Consider the following 15,568-nt stretch of genomic DNA (forward strand, 5'->3'; position numbering starts at 1 on the left):
CGGGATCAGGGGAAGAGGTTCAGGCACTGGCCGCTCAGGGACCAGGGGACGAGGTTAAGGCACAGGTTGCTCCGGGACCAGAGTACGAGGTTCAGACACAGGCCGCTCCGGGACCAGGGGAAGAGGTTCAGGGACAGGTTGCTCCAGGTCCAGAGGACGAGGTTCAGGCACAGGTAGCTCCGGGATCAGGGGAAGAGGTTCAGGCACTGGCCGCTCAGGGACCAGGGGACGAGGTTAAGGCATGACCACTCCGGGACTAGGGGACTTCAAATACAAGACTGGCCACACCATGACCAGGGATACAGTTTCAGGACACTGGCCGTACAGGAACCTGGGGACCTCACAACTTGCTAGTAGTACCCCTTACTCACTAATGACTTTACACGCTGCTTGGTGACTCCCTAGGGTTGAAGGAGTCTTTTGTACAAGATGCCTCCCAGCCACTGTCTGGGAGCCATCGAGGTGCACTACATTATACTAAATGCCTCTCTGCAACAAGCTGAGGTCATTTAGCTTATGCTTGCACTGCACCTTAAAGAACAGGGGAATGCGCGTACTAAGTGCGCTATCAGGAAGTAGGAGGGTCACACCGAGGGACCACGCCACAGGACTGGGGCTGTGAGTAAGTAGGTGTCCCTGGATGGAGGGAGAAGAGGACACCATAAAGTGGCGCCGGACATAGCGCTACACAGAGCAGACTAATTCCCCTTTCCAAATCCCAAAATATTATGGAATAACTAGATTCTAGTAGAATTACCTGGCTTTGCACAGTGCTATTTATTTAACTGTTATTTGTATGTGGTTATAAACTTTGTTTGCTACTGATATGATGCCAATATATCACAGCTGTTATTTGCAGAAATGTTATTTCTCTTTAGTAGTGTCCCGAAGAGATTTCAATTAATATTTGCTTTTGAATTCTGGTTTTTATTTGCAAATATGTGATGAAGTGAGCTGAAACCCGGTCCATCACTTTCCGAATCTCTTGATTGACAAATTGACGGGAATTGACGGGAATTCCTAGACAGCTGTAATCCAGACTAAAATCTTCCTGATTTACCTATGTGATAATTTGGTGCAGATTGGTCTAGTCGTTTGGCCATGCATAAAGAACAGACAACAGAAACTCTTTATTATATTATATATATATATATATATATATATATATATATATATATATACACACATACACTGTATATATACACACATACTTTATTTAGGATACACCGGTCCTGAATATTACCTATTGGGTTGCGGGAGTGGCTAACATGATCTAAAAAATAAAAACATATTGATTTTCTTTTTTATTTTACGCACACTCTAATGTTATTCATTGGGGGCAATGAATAATAGAAACGGTGTGTATGTAGCATGAAAGAATCTGTCAAAAGTGATAATAGAGAACATTAAACAAAACGTAATGCACATGGCAGAGCTATGGATTTCTCCTGCAGCACGATCACCCATATAATCCTCAGTACTGTATATTAACAATGGAGCACATTTAGACAAACACTGAAGAGATACATCATTTTTAGTGGGTTATTTTTTAACCAGCCACCTGCTCTATCACATAGCAGATGGTAACGCACATGATAATTGCAAGACTGGGCTTGTAAACAGTAAACTGTAGGATAGACTGGCCGTTCGGTATGCTTTTATGGAGGGGGTGCCAAATGTAAAAAAAATATTGAAATACACTATGTGCATGAGCCCTAAGTCTAATTTCATTTTTTTAAATCCAGCTTACACTAGTCATAAAGGGTTTTTCCAGAATCAAATATTGTACACAATGCTGTACTTGGGTTTCTCAGTCGGCCCCATAGACATTGAACTGAGCGGCAACTAGCATTAGAAAGGGGTACGTGAAACCCCCATTCTCATGACCGGTGGGGAACTCAACAATGTGAACCCCAGTGATCTTACACTTTACATGATACGTTTTGATTAGAAGAAAACTCAACACTTCAATCCTGATGCTAGGCGTCTGACCTCTGGCCCCTTCATTCTCAAGATCGTGAGAGTTCCAAAGAGCTAAATCAGAGTTGTGGCCCCTTTTTTGTCAGGGTTGGTGAAGATCCTAAAGATCCTACAGGTCAAACCCCCACTTATCATAAAATAATAACATATCCTAGTGATATGCCTTCAGGTGTTTAAAGGGGTTCTCCACTACTTGGCCAACCTCTTCATAAATGCCCGATTTCCCCTGGTAAAATTAGAAAAGCATATACTCATCTCCAGCTCCAGAACTCACCGGATGCAGCCCTTATAAATTCATCAGAATGGACATGTGCTATCATGGAATATTCATGAGCAGCAGCCAACCATCGACCGCTGATTGGCTGCAGTGCTCACCTGACATAACAATGTCACAAGAAGGGATTCATAAAACCATCAGCTCATCCACTTTCTTCAGTTGTTACAGGAGAGCCCAAGACTTCACCTTTTGCGGTTTAATAATAATAATAATAATAATAATAATAATTTTTATTTATATAGCGCCAACATATTCCGCAGCGCTTTACAACTTATAGAGGGGACTTATACAGACAATAGACATTACAGCATAACAGAAATCACAGTTCAAAACAGATACCAGTAGGAATGAGGGCCCTGCTCGCAAGCTTACAATCTATGAGGAAAAGGGGAGACACGAGAGGAGGATGGTAACAATTGTTTTAGTTATTTGGACCAGCCATAGTGTAAGGCTCGGGTGTTCATGTAAAGCTGCATGAACCAGTTATCAGCCTAAGTATGTAGCAGTACAGACACAGAGGGCTATTAACTGCATAAAGTGTATGAGAACATGATGCGAGGAACCTGATTATGTTTTTTTTTTTTTTTTTTAATAGGCCACATAGGGATAGTTAGGTTAATGCGTTGAGGCGGTAGGCCAATCTGAACAAATGAGTTTTTAGGGCACGCTTAAAACTGTGGGGATTGGGGATTAATCGTATTAACCTAGGTAATGCATTCCAAAGAATCGGCACAGCACGTGTAAAGTCTTGGAGACGGGAGTGGGAGGTTCTGATTATTGAGGATGCTAACCTGAGGTCATTAGCAGAGCGGAGGGCACGGGTAGGGTGGTAGGCTGAGACCAGAGAGGAGATGTAGGGTGGTGCTGAGCCATGGAGTGCTTTGTGGATGAGGGTAGTAGTTTTGTACTGGATTCTGGAGTGGATGGGTAGCCAGTGTAATGACTGGCACAAGGTAGAGGCATCGGTGTAACGGTTGGTGAGGAATATGATCCTGGCAGCAGCATTCAGGACAGACTGGAGCAGGGAGAGTTTGGTAAGAGGGAGGCCGATTAGTAGAGAGTTACAATAGTCCAGACGAGAATGAATAAGTGAGACAGTAAGAGTTTTTGCAGAGTCGAAAGTAAGAAAAGGGCGAATTCTAGAAATGTTTTTGAGATGCAGATAAGAAGAGCGAGCCAGTGATCGGATGTGGGGGGTGAATGAAAGCTCGGAGTCAAGGATGACCCCAAGGCAGCGGGCATGTTGCTTTGGAGTAATGGTGGTACCGCACACGGAGATGGTAATGTCAGGCAAAGGTAGGTTAGTAGAGGGAGAGAACACGAGGAGTTCAGTTTTTGACAGGTTCATTTTCAGATAGAGGGAGGACATGATGTTAGAGACAGCGGTAAGACAATCACTGGTGTTTTCTAAAAAGGTCGGCGTGATAACAGGAGAAAAGGTGTATAATTGGGTGTCATCAGCATAGAGATGGTACTGGAACCAAATCTACTGATTGTTTGTCCAATAGGGGCAGTATACAAAGAGAAGAGGAGGGGGCCTAGGACTGATCCTTGAGGAACCCCAACAGCAAGGGGAAGGTGAGAGGAGGAGGAACCAGCAAAACATACAGTGAAGGATCGGTCAGAGAGATAGGAGGAGAACCAGGAGAGAACGGTGTCCTTGAGGCTGATGGAGCGGAGCATAGTGAGGAGGAGCTGATGATACACAGTGTCGAATGCTGCGGAGAGATCCAAGAGAATTAGCATGGAGTAGTGACCATTAGATTTAGCTGTTAGTAGGTCATTAGAGACTTTAGTGAAAGAAGTTTCAGTAGAGTGTAAAGAGCGGAAGCCAGATTGAAGAGGGTCGAGAAGAGAGTTATCTGAGAGATAGCGGGTAAGACGGGAGTGGACCAGGCGTTCGAGGAGTTTGGAGATGAAGGGAAGATTAGAGACAGGTCTATAATTAGCGGCACAGTTTTGGTCGAGGGATGTTTTTTAAGTAATGGATGTATGATGGCATGCCTAAATGAGGAGGGAAAAATACCGGAAGTGAGAGAAAGGTTAAATATTTTTGTTAGGTGAGAGGTGACAGCCGGGGAAAGGGACTGGAGGAGATGTGACGGAATGGGGTCACTGGTGCAAGGAGCCTGATTACTTCTTCTGTAACTGGTTCAAAGGCAGAGAGTGAACTAGATGCAGTGGGGGAGGGAGGACAATGCATGGTATGAAGAGATTGGGAGATGATTTCCTGTCGAATGTGGTAAATTTTTTCTTTGAAGTAATTGGCCAGATCGTCAGCGCAGAGATCCGTGGTTGGGGCCTGCTCTCTTGGGTTGAGTAGGGACTGGAAAGTGTCAAAGAGACGTTTAGGGTTATTTGACAGTGAGGTGATGAGGGTGTTGAAATAGGTTTGTTTGGAGAGGTGATGGGCAGAGTTGTATGTTTTTAGCATGAACTTATAATGGATGAAATCTTCGGGTAGATTAGATTTTCTCCACAGACGTTCGGCGCACCTGGAGCACCGCTGCAGGAAAGGTGTTTGCAGCGTGTGCCACGGTTGTCGCCATCTGTGCTGAGTTGTTCTATGTATAGGAGGTGCAGCTTTATCCAGGGCACTTTGCAGGGTTTCATTGTAATGCTTCAGAGCAGAATCAGGACATGAGATGGAGAAGATTGGGGCCAATGAGGACTGCAAGTTCTTCATAAGTTTCTGGGTGTTAATGGCCTGTATGTTTCTATAAGTATGGAAAGTGGGGGTGCCCTGAGCGGGATGGCAGTTCTTGATAGAGAATGAAAGAAGGTTGTGGTCAGAGAGCAGGAGAGGGGAGTTTGTGAAATTGTCCACTGAGCAAATAATAATAATAGAAACTGGTAAACATTGTAAGTGGTCCATCTCTATTCTCAATTAAAATTCAACTTTATTTAGATACAATTAAAATCCTTACTTGATGGTGTGGTGTAATGATTCATTAACACATATCACATCATCAGGAGTAAGAACGCTTTATATTCGAAACGCGTTGGTGAATCATTATGCTGCACTACCAAATGTGGATTTTAATCATATCTAACCAAAGAAGTAAAATTTTAATAGTGGATTGAGCTGGATATCTTACCATATTCTCTAATAACAATGCCATGCAAGCGCCCGGAGATCCAGCTCCGACACCGCTGGAGAGGTGCAGCAGGTGAGTATAAGCTTTCATTCTTTGGCTCGGGGGAATCAGGGCTTGTCTAAGCAGCAAACAACAACCCTTTTAAGTCTGTACAGCTTTTAACACGGATACAAGTTACGGTAAGCATCAAAGCCTAAGTTACCAGTCTGACGAAAAATGTACTAAATATTGTTTATACTCTATGGTTCAATCATTGTATTTTTAAAACGAGAGGATCAATACTCTCTATATAACTACTCTCTCAGGTCACTGATAGATCTGGGGATCACATACAGATATCTCCTGAGACTGCAGCATGAATGATGAAAAGGTGATCATATGGGACAGAGGCTGTCAGGGAGCACACTGTTCGGGAATAATGTCTATCTGGCCAAAAAAGCCACTAAATATTATCCAAATTGGGCCATCACTAGCACCTACCAATAGTCACACAGGTTATTAAAGATACATTTCTCATTCTCATTGGGTATAAGCAAGGGATGTGTCTTAAGATAACTTTATATGATATTATTTTTATTTTATGTTTTCCACCTTTAATCATTGATTTTATTGCCTTAGGCTACTTTCACACTAGTCCGTTGGTACGGGCCATCGCAAACCGTCGGCCCGACGCACCGATGGACAATGTGTTAATGTAGCACAACGTGGGCAGCGGATGCAGTTTTACAACGCATCTGCTGCCCATTGTAATGTCCGGGGAGGAGGGGGCGGAGTTCCGGCCGCACATGCGCGGTTGGAAATGGCGGACACGACGCACAAAAAAAGTTACACGTAACGTTTTTGTGCCGACGGTCCACCAAAGCACGACGGATGCGACGTGTGGCCATACGTCGCAATGCGTCACTAATGCAAGTCTATGGAGAAAAAAACGCATCCTGCGGGCAACTTTGCCAGATGCGTTTTTTCTCCAAAACGACGCATTGCGACGTCCGTCACACGACGCTAGTGTGAAAGTAGCCTTACTAAGGTCAACCACACCTTAATTTTCTAAATCAGGCCCATGTATGTAGTAGAAATAAGAAAAAAATCCTAAGCTGCTCTTCTGGCACTGCCCAAGTTCCCTGTCAGCTCCTAAGCTTCCTTTTTGGCATGTGACAACCTCAGCCAATCACTGGACATAGCAGTGACCAAGGCAACACTACTCAGCCAGTGATTGGCTCCAGAAGTCACATGTTTGTACATCCAGAACAGGATGTACAGAGACCAACTCAGTTTTCTGGACATATGACCACTGCAGATAATTACTAAATCACAGAGAGAGGAAGTTAAGAGACCGACGGGGTGACCCAGGCAGGGTCAGGAGAGAAGCACTGGCGATCAGGAGGCAAGTATATATTTTTTTAAATAATTCTATATATCTTTTTAAAAAATAGTGAATAACACAATTACCTAGAAAGAGTAATTTACTTGCACAGGCACCCCCTTCTCATCCGACCTCAAGTGTGTTGGTAAAATGGTCTCCAATTATCCCAGTAGGGATCAACACCCTGCAGAACTCTAGCTGTTGGAAACAATAACTCCAACCTATACTATACAATTATGGCATATTATTCGGAAAGGCCATAAATGTTCTTGGCCAAAATGGTCTTTTAGGGTAAGCGACACAAGAAAGTGGTCGCAGTTATTAGTATCTGTGACAGACTGTGATACAGATCACTTACCTTTATAACCTTGGTCACTTTCACGTAGATCGATTTTAGTAATTGGTTTGAAGTCATTGTCCCATAGGCGAATGCATCCGTCTCTTCCACCAGTAGAGAAGCCTTCTTCACAGGCGTACATACTAAATATTCCAGCCTTCGATGTAAAGAGAATAACAGGAAAGTATTGAGGCACAGAATAAAACCTTACAAAGTGCATTCACATTTATTTTGTAGGACATAGTGTGGAGCGCCTACTGCCACAATCCATCAACACTTACGCTGTGAGCTCCTTGAATGGTACGGACCAGTGTCAGACCCTTCCATACATAGATATCTCCATTTAATGCACCTGAGTAAGTGACATCATCTCTTGCACATGATAAGCACAGGATGGTCTGTAAATCTCCAGTTTTTCCAAAAATCCCTCTTTTTGCTGTAAGGGCATTTCCACATAAAGTCCAGAACTAAAAAGACAGTATAATAGATCCAATGTGAGTAAATATCCTAAATCAAGAAAAAAGGTATTCCATACAAAAAAAACCATTATAACAATCACTGTATTACTTTCATGCTGTCTATAATCTATGTTACACATACATTTACTGTGCCTGAGAAATTGACTACAGTAATACCGAAATATTTATGTAGACCCACTGCCAATTTTATCAAAGCAAGTGAGGTTTACAGGTGACAACTTAATGGTCGGTAGGGGCCAGATTGCCAGGACCTCCCCTTTGATCACGGGAAGAAAGCCTTGATAATCCTCTGCTCCATTTATTGTCTGGGAGATACTTGAGTAGAGAGGTCAACTTCTCTCAGCAGGCGCAGCCAATGGTCTGTTCCGTTGGGGCAATTCAACGCCCCAGTCTTGGGATTGGTGGGGGATCCGTCTGCCAGGACCCCAATGTAACAGCAAGTTATCACCTAACCTAGACAGAGGTAATAACTTGGCATGTTGGGAATGGGCTTTAAAGTAATAAAACTGCAAAGAACATGCTATAAAAAGTTATATAATAACTCACCTTGATATGTTTGACCCCACAACTGACCAATCTGTTTTGCTGATATGGATCCCATGAAATATCAAAGATCTGAAAGGAAACAAAATATTACTTCCCATGTAATCCACTAGCCAAATGCATTATTAGCTTCACCATATAGCTCTATTACCCTGCGCCCCACATGCAAACCTGGTCTTACAAAGATCAAGTACGAAGCCAAAAGGAACATTGCATAGACAATTAGTACAATGATAAAGCAAAACCAAGATCAACTGCAGGCAAGAGATATCAGTATTATTATTGGTGTACCGGTGTATAATCATAAATCACAGGAAAAAACTACAAAACAAAGGTAAAATTAAAAACCTTAGAATAAACTGAACTAGTCTAAGTGTACTCGTGTGCATATACCTGAGCAACTGGGGTATTAAAATGAATCTGGTTAAAAGAAGACGCAGAAGTAACATTATATGGAACATAGGAAAGGTAAGGAGACAAGATCACAAAGATATCCTAGCACACGAGGCTCTATCACAAAGCATAAAAATACAGGGGCTAAAAAGGCTAAGGCCTCGATTCATCAAAGTAATTACCCTAGAATTTTTGCAGAATAAACTTGAATTTTTGGTCAAAATGGCTGGTCGGGGCAAGACGGGGTACCGATGCTAAAGCTCATCTAATTTATGATGAGCTGTGTCATTACTTATGCCATAAATATTACTCCAGTCCCTGACTAGAGTAAAGTTTGTGGAGATGTGCACGGCTTTGATGAGGCGGCCTTTTGCAATCAGACGCTCCTGATTCATTAAGAGGCGTACGTCTGGCGTGTGGACATCACCAGATGTAATAAATTGGGGCCTAAGATTTTAAGGTGCTAGCATCTTGTGTGTACATGCAGGCAGTCCAGAGTTCTCCTTCATTGGAAGTCTTCAAACAGAGGCTGGACAGACATCTGTTTGGGATGGTTTAGTGAACCCTGCATTGAGCAGGGGGTCGGACACGATGACCCTGGAGACCCCTTCCAACTCTACCATTCTATGATTCTATGATAATACATATATGATGCTAAAGAAGTATAGGGTCAAAAACAGAATTTTTCAAGTCTTTTAGATTTGGTGTACAATTAGCTATCCAATATTATCCATATTTTCAGCCCATTTTATAAATTTGTATATATAAGAACCTTTTGTCAATAATGGATAATTTGCACATAACCATAGTACACTCACACTAATGCTCATACACATTAGATAACAGTTGGATTAACCGCTCATTTTCAGTAGGATTAGCAGAATGATGGCTTCCTGACTGTTACCCGTCAGATTATGTTGAGGGACATAAGGATCTGACGGTTACAATTCAGCCACCCGATCATTTTGTCATGAAGACAAGTCATTACCAGATGATTCTGGCAGCGGCTCTCGTACTCAACATAGGAACGCTCAACCAGGTGTATGTGTGTATGGGGGAGTCAGGAGAGATAGCTGTCGTTTATCTGCCAGCTGACTAATGTCTATGGCCTGCTTAATTGACAGAAGGTTCAAAGGGAGCTGAGGCAGAAGTCAAATAAGTCGAGCAAGAATTAGGACAAATAGGATGCTGAATGATGTGTGGCAAAAAAATTGAGCAGCAAGTCTGCCACAATTCAGAGAAAATATTCTGAGTGTGTCTAATCTCTAAGAATGTTCTAATTCTTTTCCAAAAATGTTCACTTTCTGTCTCAGAACACTGCGTCAGCCTCTCCGCTCTCCATCACAGAATACAAATGCTTATAATGGCCACTTTATGTTGTAGACTTTTCCAAGATAGCAGGTTTAGACACAGGAATCTGAATGCTCCCCTCTATTATATTGCTGTTGCTTTTAAAAGGAGCAATTTGGGTAAATAGAAGCATTCGGATGGCTACATGTGCTCGGCTTTTAACATCCTTTTCCGAATCGCTCAGACAAGAGCATTGTCAGAATTGAATTCTCTATATTGCAAACTCTCCTTTTCACATGCAGTTTATACTACTCTTCACGTTTCTAGCAGATGTGCACATGCATCACGATCAATGAGCGCCAGCTATTTATTTTCGGAGAAGCCTAATTGCGTTGCTTTCCGTTTGCCGCACAGAAAATTCTTTCTAAATTCTTACATCAATAAGTATAACATAATTAGTTTGACAAAGTTTTGAATTGTAAATCTCCAGTGGATTGCACTTCATAGCAATTTGAATAGATGTACGGAGGAACATAGCCTCGCCATAAACATTGAATATTCATTGTGAAGTTAACTGGTTATGGTGGGATCTGCAGTTTGATACCTAAAGAGCTGCCAGACCTTTACCCAATGTGTGGAAACTGCCATTTCCCCAAAATTAGATGAAGTTTCCTTCATGTATTTTCTCAGTACATTCACCTTTGCCAAACTCAGAAGTTCTTTTAGAGAAACTATTAGGGTACCGTCACACAGTGAAATTTCCATCGCTACGACGGTACGATTCGTGACGTTCTAGCAATATCGTTACGATATCGCAGTGTCTGACACGCAGCAGCGATCAGGGACCCTGCTGAGAATCGTACGTCGTAGCAGATCGTTTGAAACTTTCTTTCGTCGCTGGATCTCCCGCTGTCATTGCTGGATCGTTGTGTGTGACAGCGATCCAGCGATGCGTTCGCTGGTAACCAGGGTAAACATCGGGTTACTAAGCGCAGGGCCGCGCTTAGTAACCCGATGTTTACCGTGGTTACCAGCGTAAAAGTAAAAAAAAAAAAAACGTACATACTCACCATCTGATGTCCGTCAGGTCCCTTGCAGTCTGCTTCCCGCTCTGACTGTGAGCGCCGGCCGGAAAGTGAGAGCAGATCACAGCAGTGACGTCACCGCTGCGCTCTGCTCTCACTGTACGGCTGCACTCAGTCAGAGCGGGAAGCAGACGGCAAGGGACCTGACGGACATCAGATGGTGAGTATGTACGGTTTGTTTTTTTTTACTTTTACGCTGGTAACCACGGTAAACATCGGGTTACTAAGCGCGGCCCTGCGCTTAGTAACCCGATGTTTACCCTGGTTACCAGCGAACCTCGGCATCGCTCCAGCGCCGTGATTGCAAAGTGTGACCGCAGTCTACGACGCTGGAGCGATACTCATACGACGCTGCGACGTCACGGATCGTGCCGACGTAGCGACGAAAATTGCACGGTGTGACAGTACCCTTAGAGTCTAAAGCTGTCCATACACATTATATAGCCGTCGGTTGAACAATACTTCCAATATATGTTGGCCAACTCTCCAATACACAGGGTAACTCATTTAGCCAGCAGCTTATCTCCAGGAGGACAATGTAAATGGCAGTCCGAAATTGGACATGCGCTATTGACATCTCTCCTGACCATCAGTTTGCTTGCACCCCTGAACAATATTAGCAGATTGGACTGACATTAATCTAATGTGTTTGGGGCCTCTAGGTGTCGAATTATTAACGCTGACATTTTGAATGCCAGTACTGATGAAGGGTCCACTTGCATGCACCTATTAATTTGGGGAATCTTCCAGTTTCCATTCACGGAAATGTAGTGAAGTAAAGAGAATTTGTCATGCTGCACTTGACCATGCCCAGTCTCACTAAACTGAACCTACTTTTCAAAAAGTTGGCACAGCTACTGCTAAACCACAAGTTGAGCAAAGATGTTATGACATTTTAAACAGTTTTACACCAGATTTCATGGCCCTTAGAGTTTTGTTGAAAAGAGGTCCTTCAAGTCTAAAATTAAGCATCTAAACACTAGATAAATTTTGGCTTTCCAATAAACTCACCAGTCACCAATTTTTACCCTTGTAAAATATTGCCACTGTGCTTTTGTCCCAAAAATTATTTTCCAAAATTATATCATTCAAAAGCTGATCAAAATCCTGTTTTTGGCAGTACACGATGACCAAATCATGCACTGAATAAAAATCTGATTTCTCTTCCTAAGGAAAGGCTTGGCTTAGTGGGGAATCCACAGGCTGCTTGGACTGGACAGCCCAAGTGGGCAGCTGTAAGTGGATTGCCTTACACTGTGGGGGTGTTCAAACTACTTTTTCTTAGGTAAACCTACATTTGAGTTGCCACAAAATCTAGTAGAACTACAGGCAGAGGTTCTGAACAGGAGTCCCAGTGGACGTGTCACAAAATGCTGATAATTGTAAACTATGGAGTAACATCATGTCTTCTCCATTTATGTGCAAAGCTACATTTCAAATTGTAATTGTATATTGAGTTCTCATTTATGGGGACCATTTTGTTATGTGAGCTCAGATATCCCCCCTCAAACACAAGAACCTCTGTCTGACTCTACAGCCAGCGGTAAGGGATATCACTAATAATAATAATAATAATAATAATAATAATAATAATTTTATTTATATAGCGCCAACATATTCCGCAGCGCTTTACAACTTATAGAGGGGACTTGTACAGACAGAAACATAAAATAACTCAAAATCAGCATAAAACTAATAACTAATAATAACTGCAACATTTAAAAACAGAACAAAAAATAATTCAACAAAAAATAAACACATAAATATACAGCAACAGAAGTACATGGGGCCCTTCAATACCCTGTCTGAGTGTCCAGTTGCTGTCGCCAAAACTTTGCCTTTCTGCCAATCCCAAATGCAAACAGTGTTTTTGGCATCCAATCCCACAGAGGCAAGGCGCTATGGAAAGAGAGAGGCAACAAGAAAAAAGAAAATCAGTCTAATAAACAATTACAATTCATGTCATTCATATGTAGTAGTCTATAATACACTATTTGTATACCTAATACACAAAGAGCATTCTGCTTGTTTTAAACCTTATACTGTACAGTATGTGTCAAAGAAATGACGTTTATATTATCCATTAACTTGGTGATTAAGCATATTATATATGGATTTTGTTATATGTATTTTATATATACTGTATGTATATATCTATCTATCTATATAATTGTCTAAGGGGCACTTCCGTCTGTTTGTCTGTCTGTAATGGAAATCCCTCGTCGCTGATTGGGCACAGTCCGGCCGTGAATTCGCCCATCCCTACTTCCATCTAGTCAGTGCCCCCTCCCTACTCTCGCCAGTGCCCCCATAGTGGTTTAGCAGTCAGTTAAACGGACTGCGTTATACTGCGGCATAACGCGGTGTAACGCAGTCTGTTAACGCTGCTATTAACCCTGTGTTACCAACTTTTTACTATTGATGCTGCCTATGCAGCATCAATAGTAAAAAGATCTAATGTTAAAAATAATACAAAAAATAAAAAAATTGCGCTATTCCCACCTTACAGCGTCCACCGAAGCTGTCCCGCTCTTCGCGATGCAGCCGGCAGCTTCCGTTCCCAGTGATGCATTGCGAAATTACCCAGATGACTTAGCGGTCTCAGCTTCGGTGGACGTTGGAAGGTGAGTATATAACTATTTTTTATTTTAATTCTTTTTTTCAACAGGGATATGGTGCCCACACTGCTATATACTATGTGGGCTGTGTTATATACTGCGTGGGCTGTGTTATATACTGCGTGGGCTGTGCTATACACTACGTGGGCTGTGTTATATACTACGTGGCTGCTATATACTACGTGGCTGCTATATACTATGTGGCTGTCTGTGTTATATACTACGTGGGCTGTTCTATATACTACGTGGCTGTGCTATATACTATGTGGCTGTGATGTAAACAACGTGGGCTGTGTTATATACTACGTGGCTGCTATATACTACGTGGCTGTGCTATATACTACGTGGGCTGTGTTATATACTACGTAGCTGTGCTATATACTATGTGGGCTGTGTTATATACTACGTGGGAGCAAAGAGAAAGGAAAAAATCCAAAAGGATAACTTTATGTCTTTATATAAAATTGCTTTATTAAAGTGCAAATATCAGGAGGCAATGGTGACAACACAGTCACCCAAATAGTATCTTTAAAAACAAGTAGCAGATAGAGACACCCGGAGAGGGCAGCTGCTGACCCAAAGCACATAGGTTTTTGGTATCACCATGTACCTTTAAGGGTCAATTGTTACCAACAGGGTTAAAATGACCAATGGCTCAAAGGCCCATCTATGAAACAACCCACAGCCATGAAGTAATAACACGATATAACATATCCATTAGTGTAGCATTAATATGAACACAAAACGAGGCTTTAGTAGGGCAGAAGAATAATAGATAAATACATCACCCCAAGGTCTTGTGTCTGGCAGCTGCAGAGTCCCGGTGTCCGCCCCGACGCGCGTTTCGGAACCCTTCGTCAGGGGGCGTGTTATATACTACGTAGCTGTGCTATATACTCTGTGGGCTGTGTTATATACTACGTGGCCTGTGCTATATACTACGTGGCTGTGTTATATACTACGTGGGCTGTGTTATATACTACCTGGCTGTGCTATATACTACATGGCTGTACTATATCCTGCGCCCCGAACCACCGACATCCTGCACCCCGAACCCCTACATCCAGCGCCCCCAACCTTCGACATCCAGCGCCCCCAACCCCCGACTGCACTATATCAGCAGCTGTTGGCACAAAAGATTTCATTCACTATGTACAAACCAGGCCAGCATCTCATCATTCATTCATTCATCAGACTGCCCGGTTTACAATTTTATAGACGCATAGCTAAATTTGTGAATGAGGGTAATGTTATATATATGGGTACCAGTGACCCCCAGAGTCAATGTTACTACTAAGGCTGCGCATGCGGTTTTTTTTCTATACTTAACATTAAAAAACGCATGCGTTTTTTAGAATGCGTTTTGACGCGTTTTCGGCAACGCATGCGTTTTTTGACGCGTGCGTTCAGTTGCAGAAATGCAACCTGTAGTAATTTCTAGTGGCGTTTTTTTGCCGCAAAAAAACGCATGAGTTTAATCGCGGCAAAAAAATGTATTGCTGTCTATGTAAACGCATGCGTTTTTAAGCACATGCGTTTGCTTGCGTTAAAAAGGCATGCGTTTTTTTTAGAAAAACACAAGAAAAAACAAGAAAACCCTAACCCTAAACACAAGAAAAAACAAGAAAACCCTAACCCTAGGGTTACTAGGGATCCTAACCCTAACCCTAAGGTTAGGATCCCTAGTAACCCTAGGGATCCTAACCCTAACCCTAAGGATCCTAACCCTAACCCTTAGGGTTAGGATCCTAACCCTTAGGGTTAGGGTTAGGATCCCTAGGGTTAGGGTTAGAGTTAGGATCCCTAGGGTTACTAGGGATCCTAACCCTAACCCTAGGGATCCTAATCCTAACCCTTAGGGTTAGGATCCTAACCCTTAGGGTTAGGGTTAGGATCCCTAGGGTTAGGGTTAGGGTTAGGATCCCTAGGGTTAGGGTTAGGATCCCTAGGGTTAGGGTTAGGATCCCTAGGGTTAGGGTTAGGATCCCTAGGGTTACTAGGGATCCCAACCATAACCCTAACCCTAGGGATCCTAACCCTAACCCTTAGGGTTAGGATCCCTAGGGTTAGGGTTAGGGTTAGGATCCCTAGGGTTACTAGGGATC

General features: G+C 42.7%; 1 protein-coding gene across 5 annotated transcripts in view; it reads right to left on the bottom strand.

Moving 5' to 3' along the window:
- The window catches only part of EML6 (EMAP like 6), a 170,985-nt gene that overhangs the window by 111,052 nt on the left and 44,365 nt on the right, over positions 1-15,568 (bottom strand). For all 5 annotated transcript variants that reach the window (XM_077282700.1, XM_077282703.1, XM_077282702.1 and 2 more), the window contains exons 3-6: positions 12,646-12,744; positions 8,081-8,149; positions 7,337-7,522; positions 7,077-7,212 (exon numbers count right to left, since the gene is read on the bottom strand). In XM_077282700.1, the coding sequence (XP_077138815.1) occupies positions 7,077-7,212; positions 7,337-7,522; positions 8,081-8,149; positions 12,646-12,744 (490 nt within the window). The remainder of the gene's footprint in view (positions 1-7,076; positions 7,213-7,336; positions 7,523-8,080; positions 8,150-12,645; positions 12,745-15,568) is intronic.

The sequence above is a fragment of the Ranitomeya variabilis genome, chromosome 2 (assembly GCF_051348905.1).
Source record: "Ranitomeya variabilis isolate aRanVar5 chromosome 2, aRanVar5.hap1, whole genome shotgun sequence".
Classification (NCBI taxonomy): Eukaryota; Metazoa; Chordata; class Amphibia; order Anura; family Dendrobatidae; genus Ranitomeya; species Ranitomeya variabilis.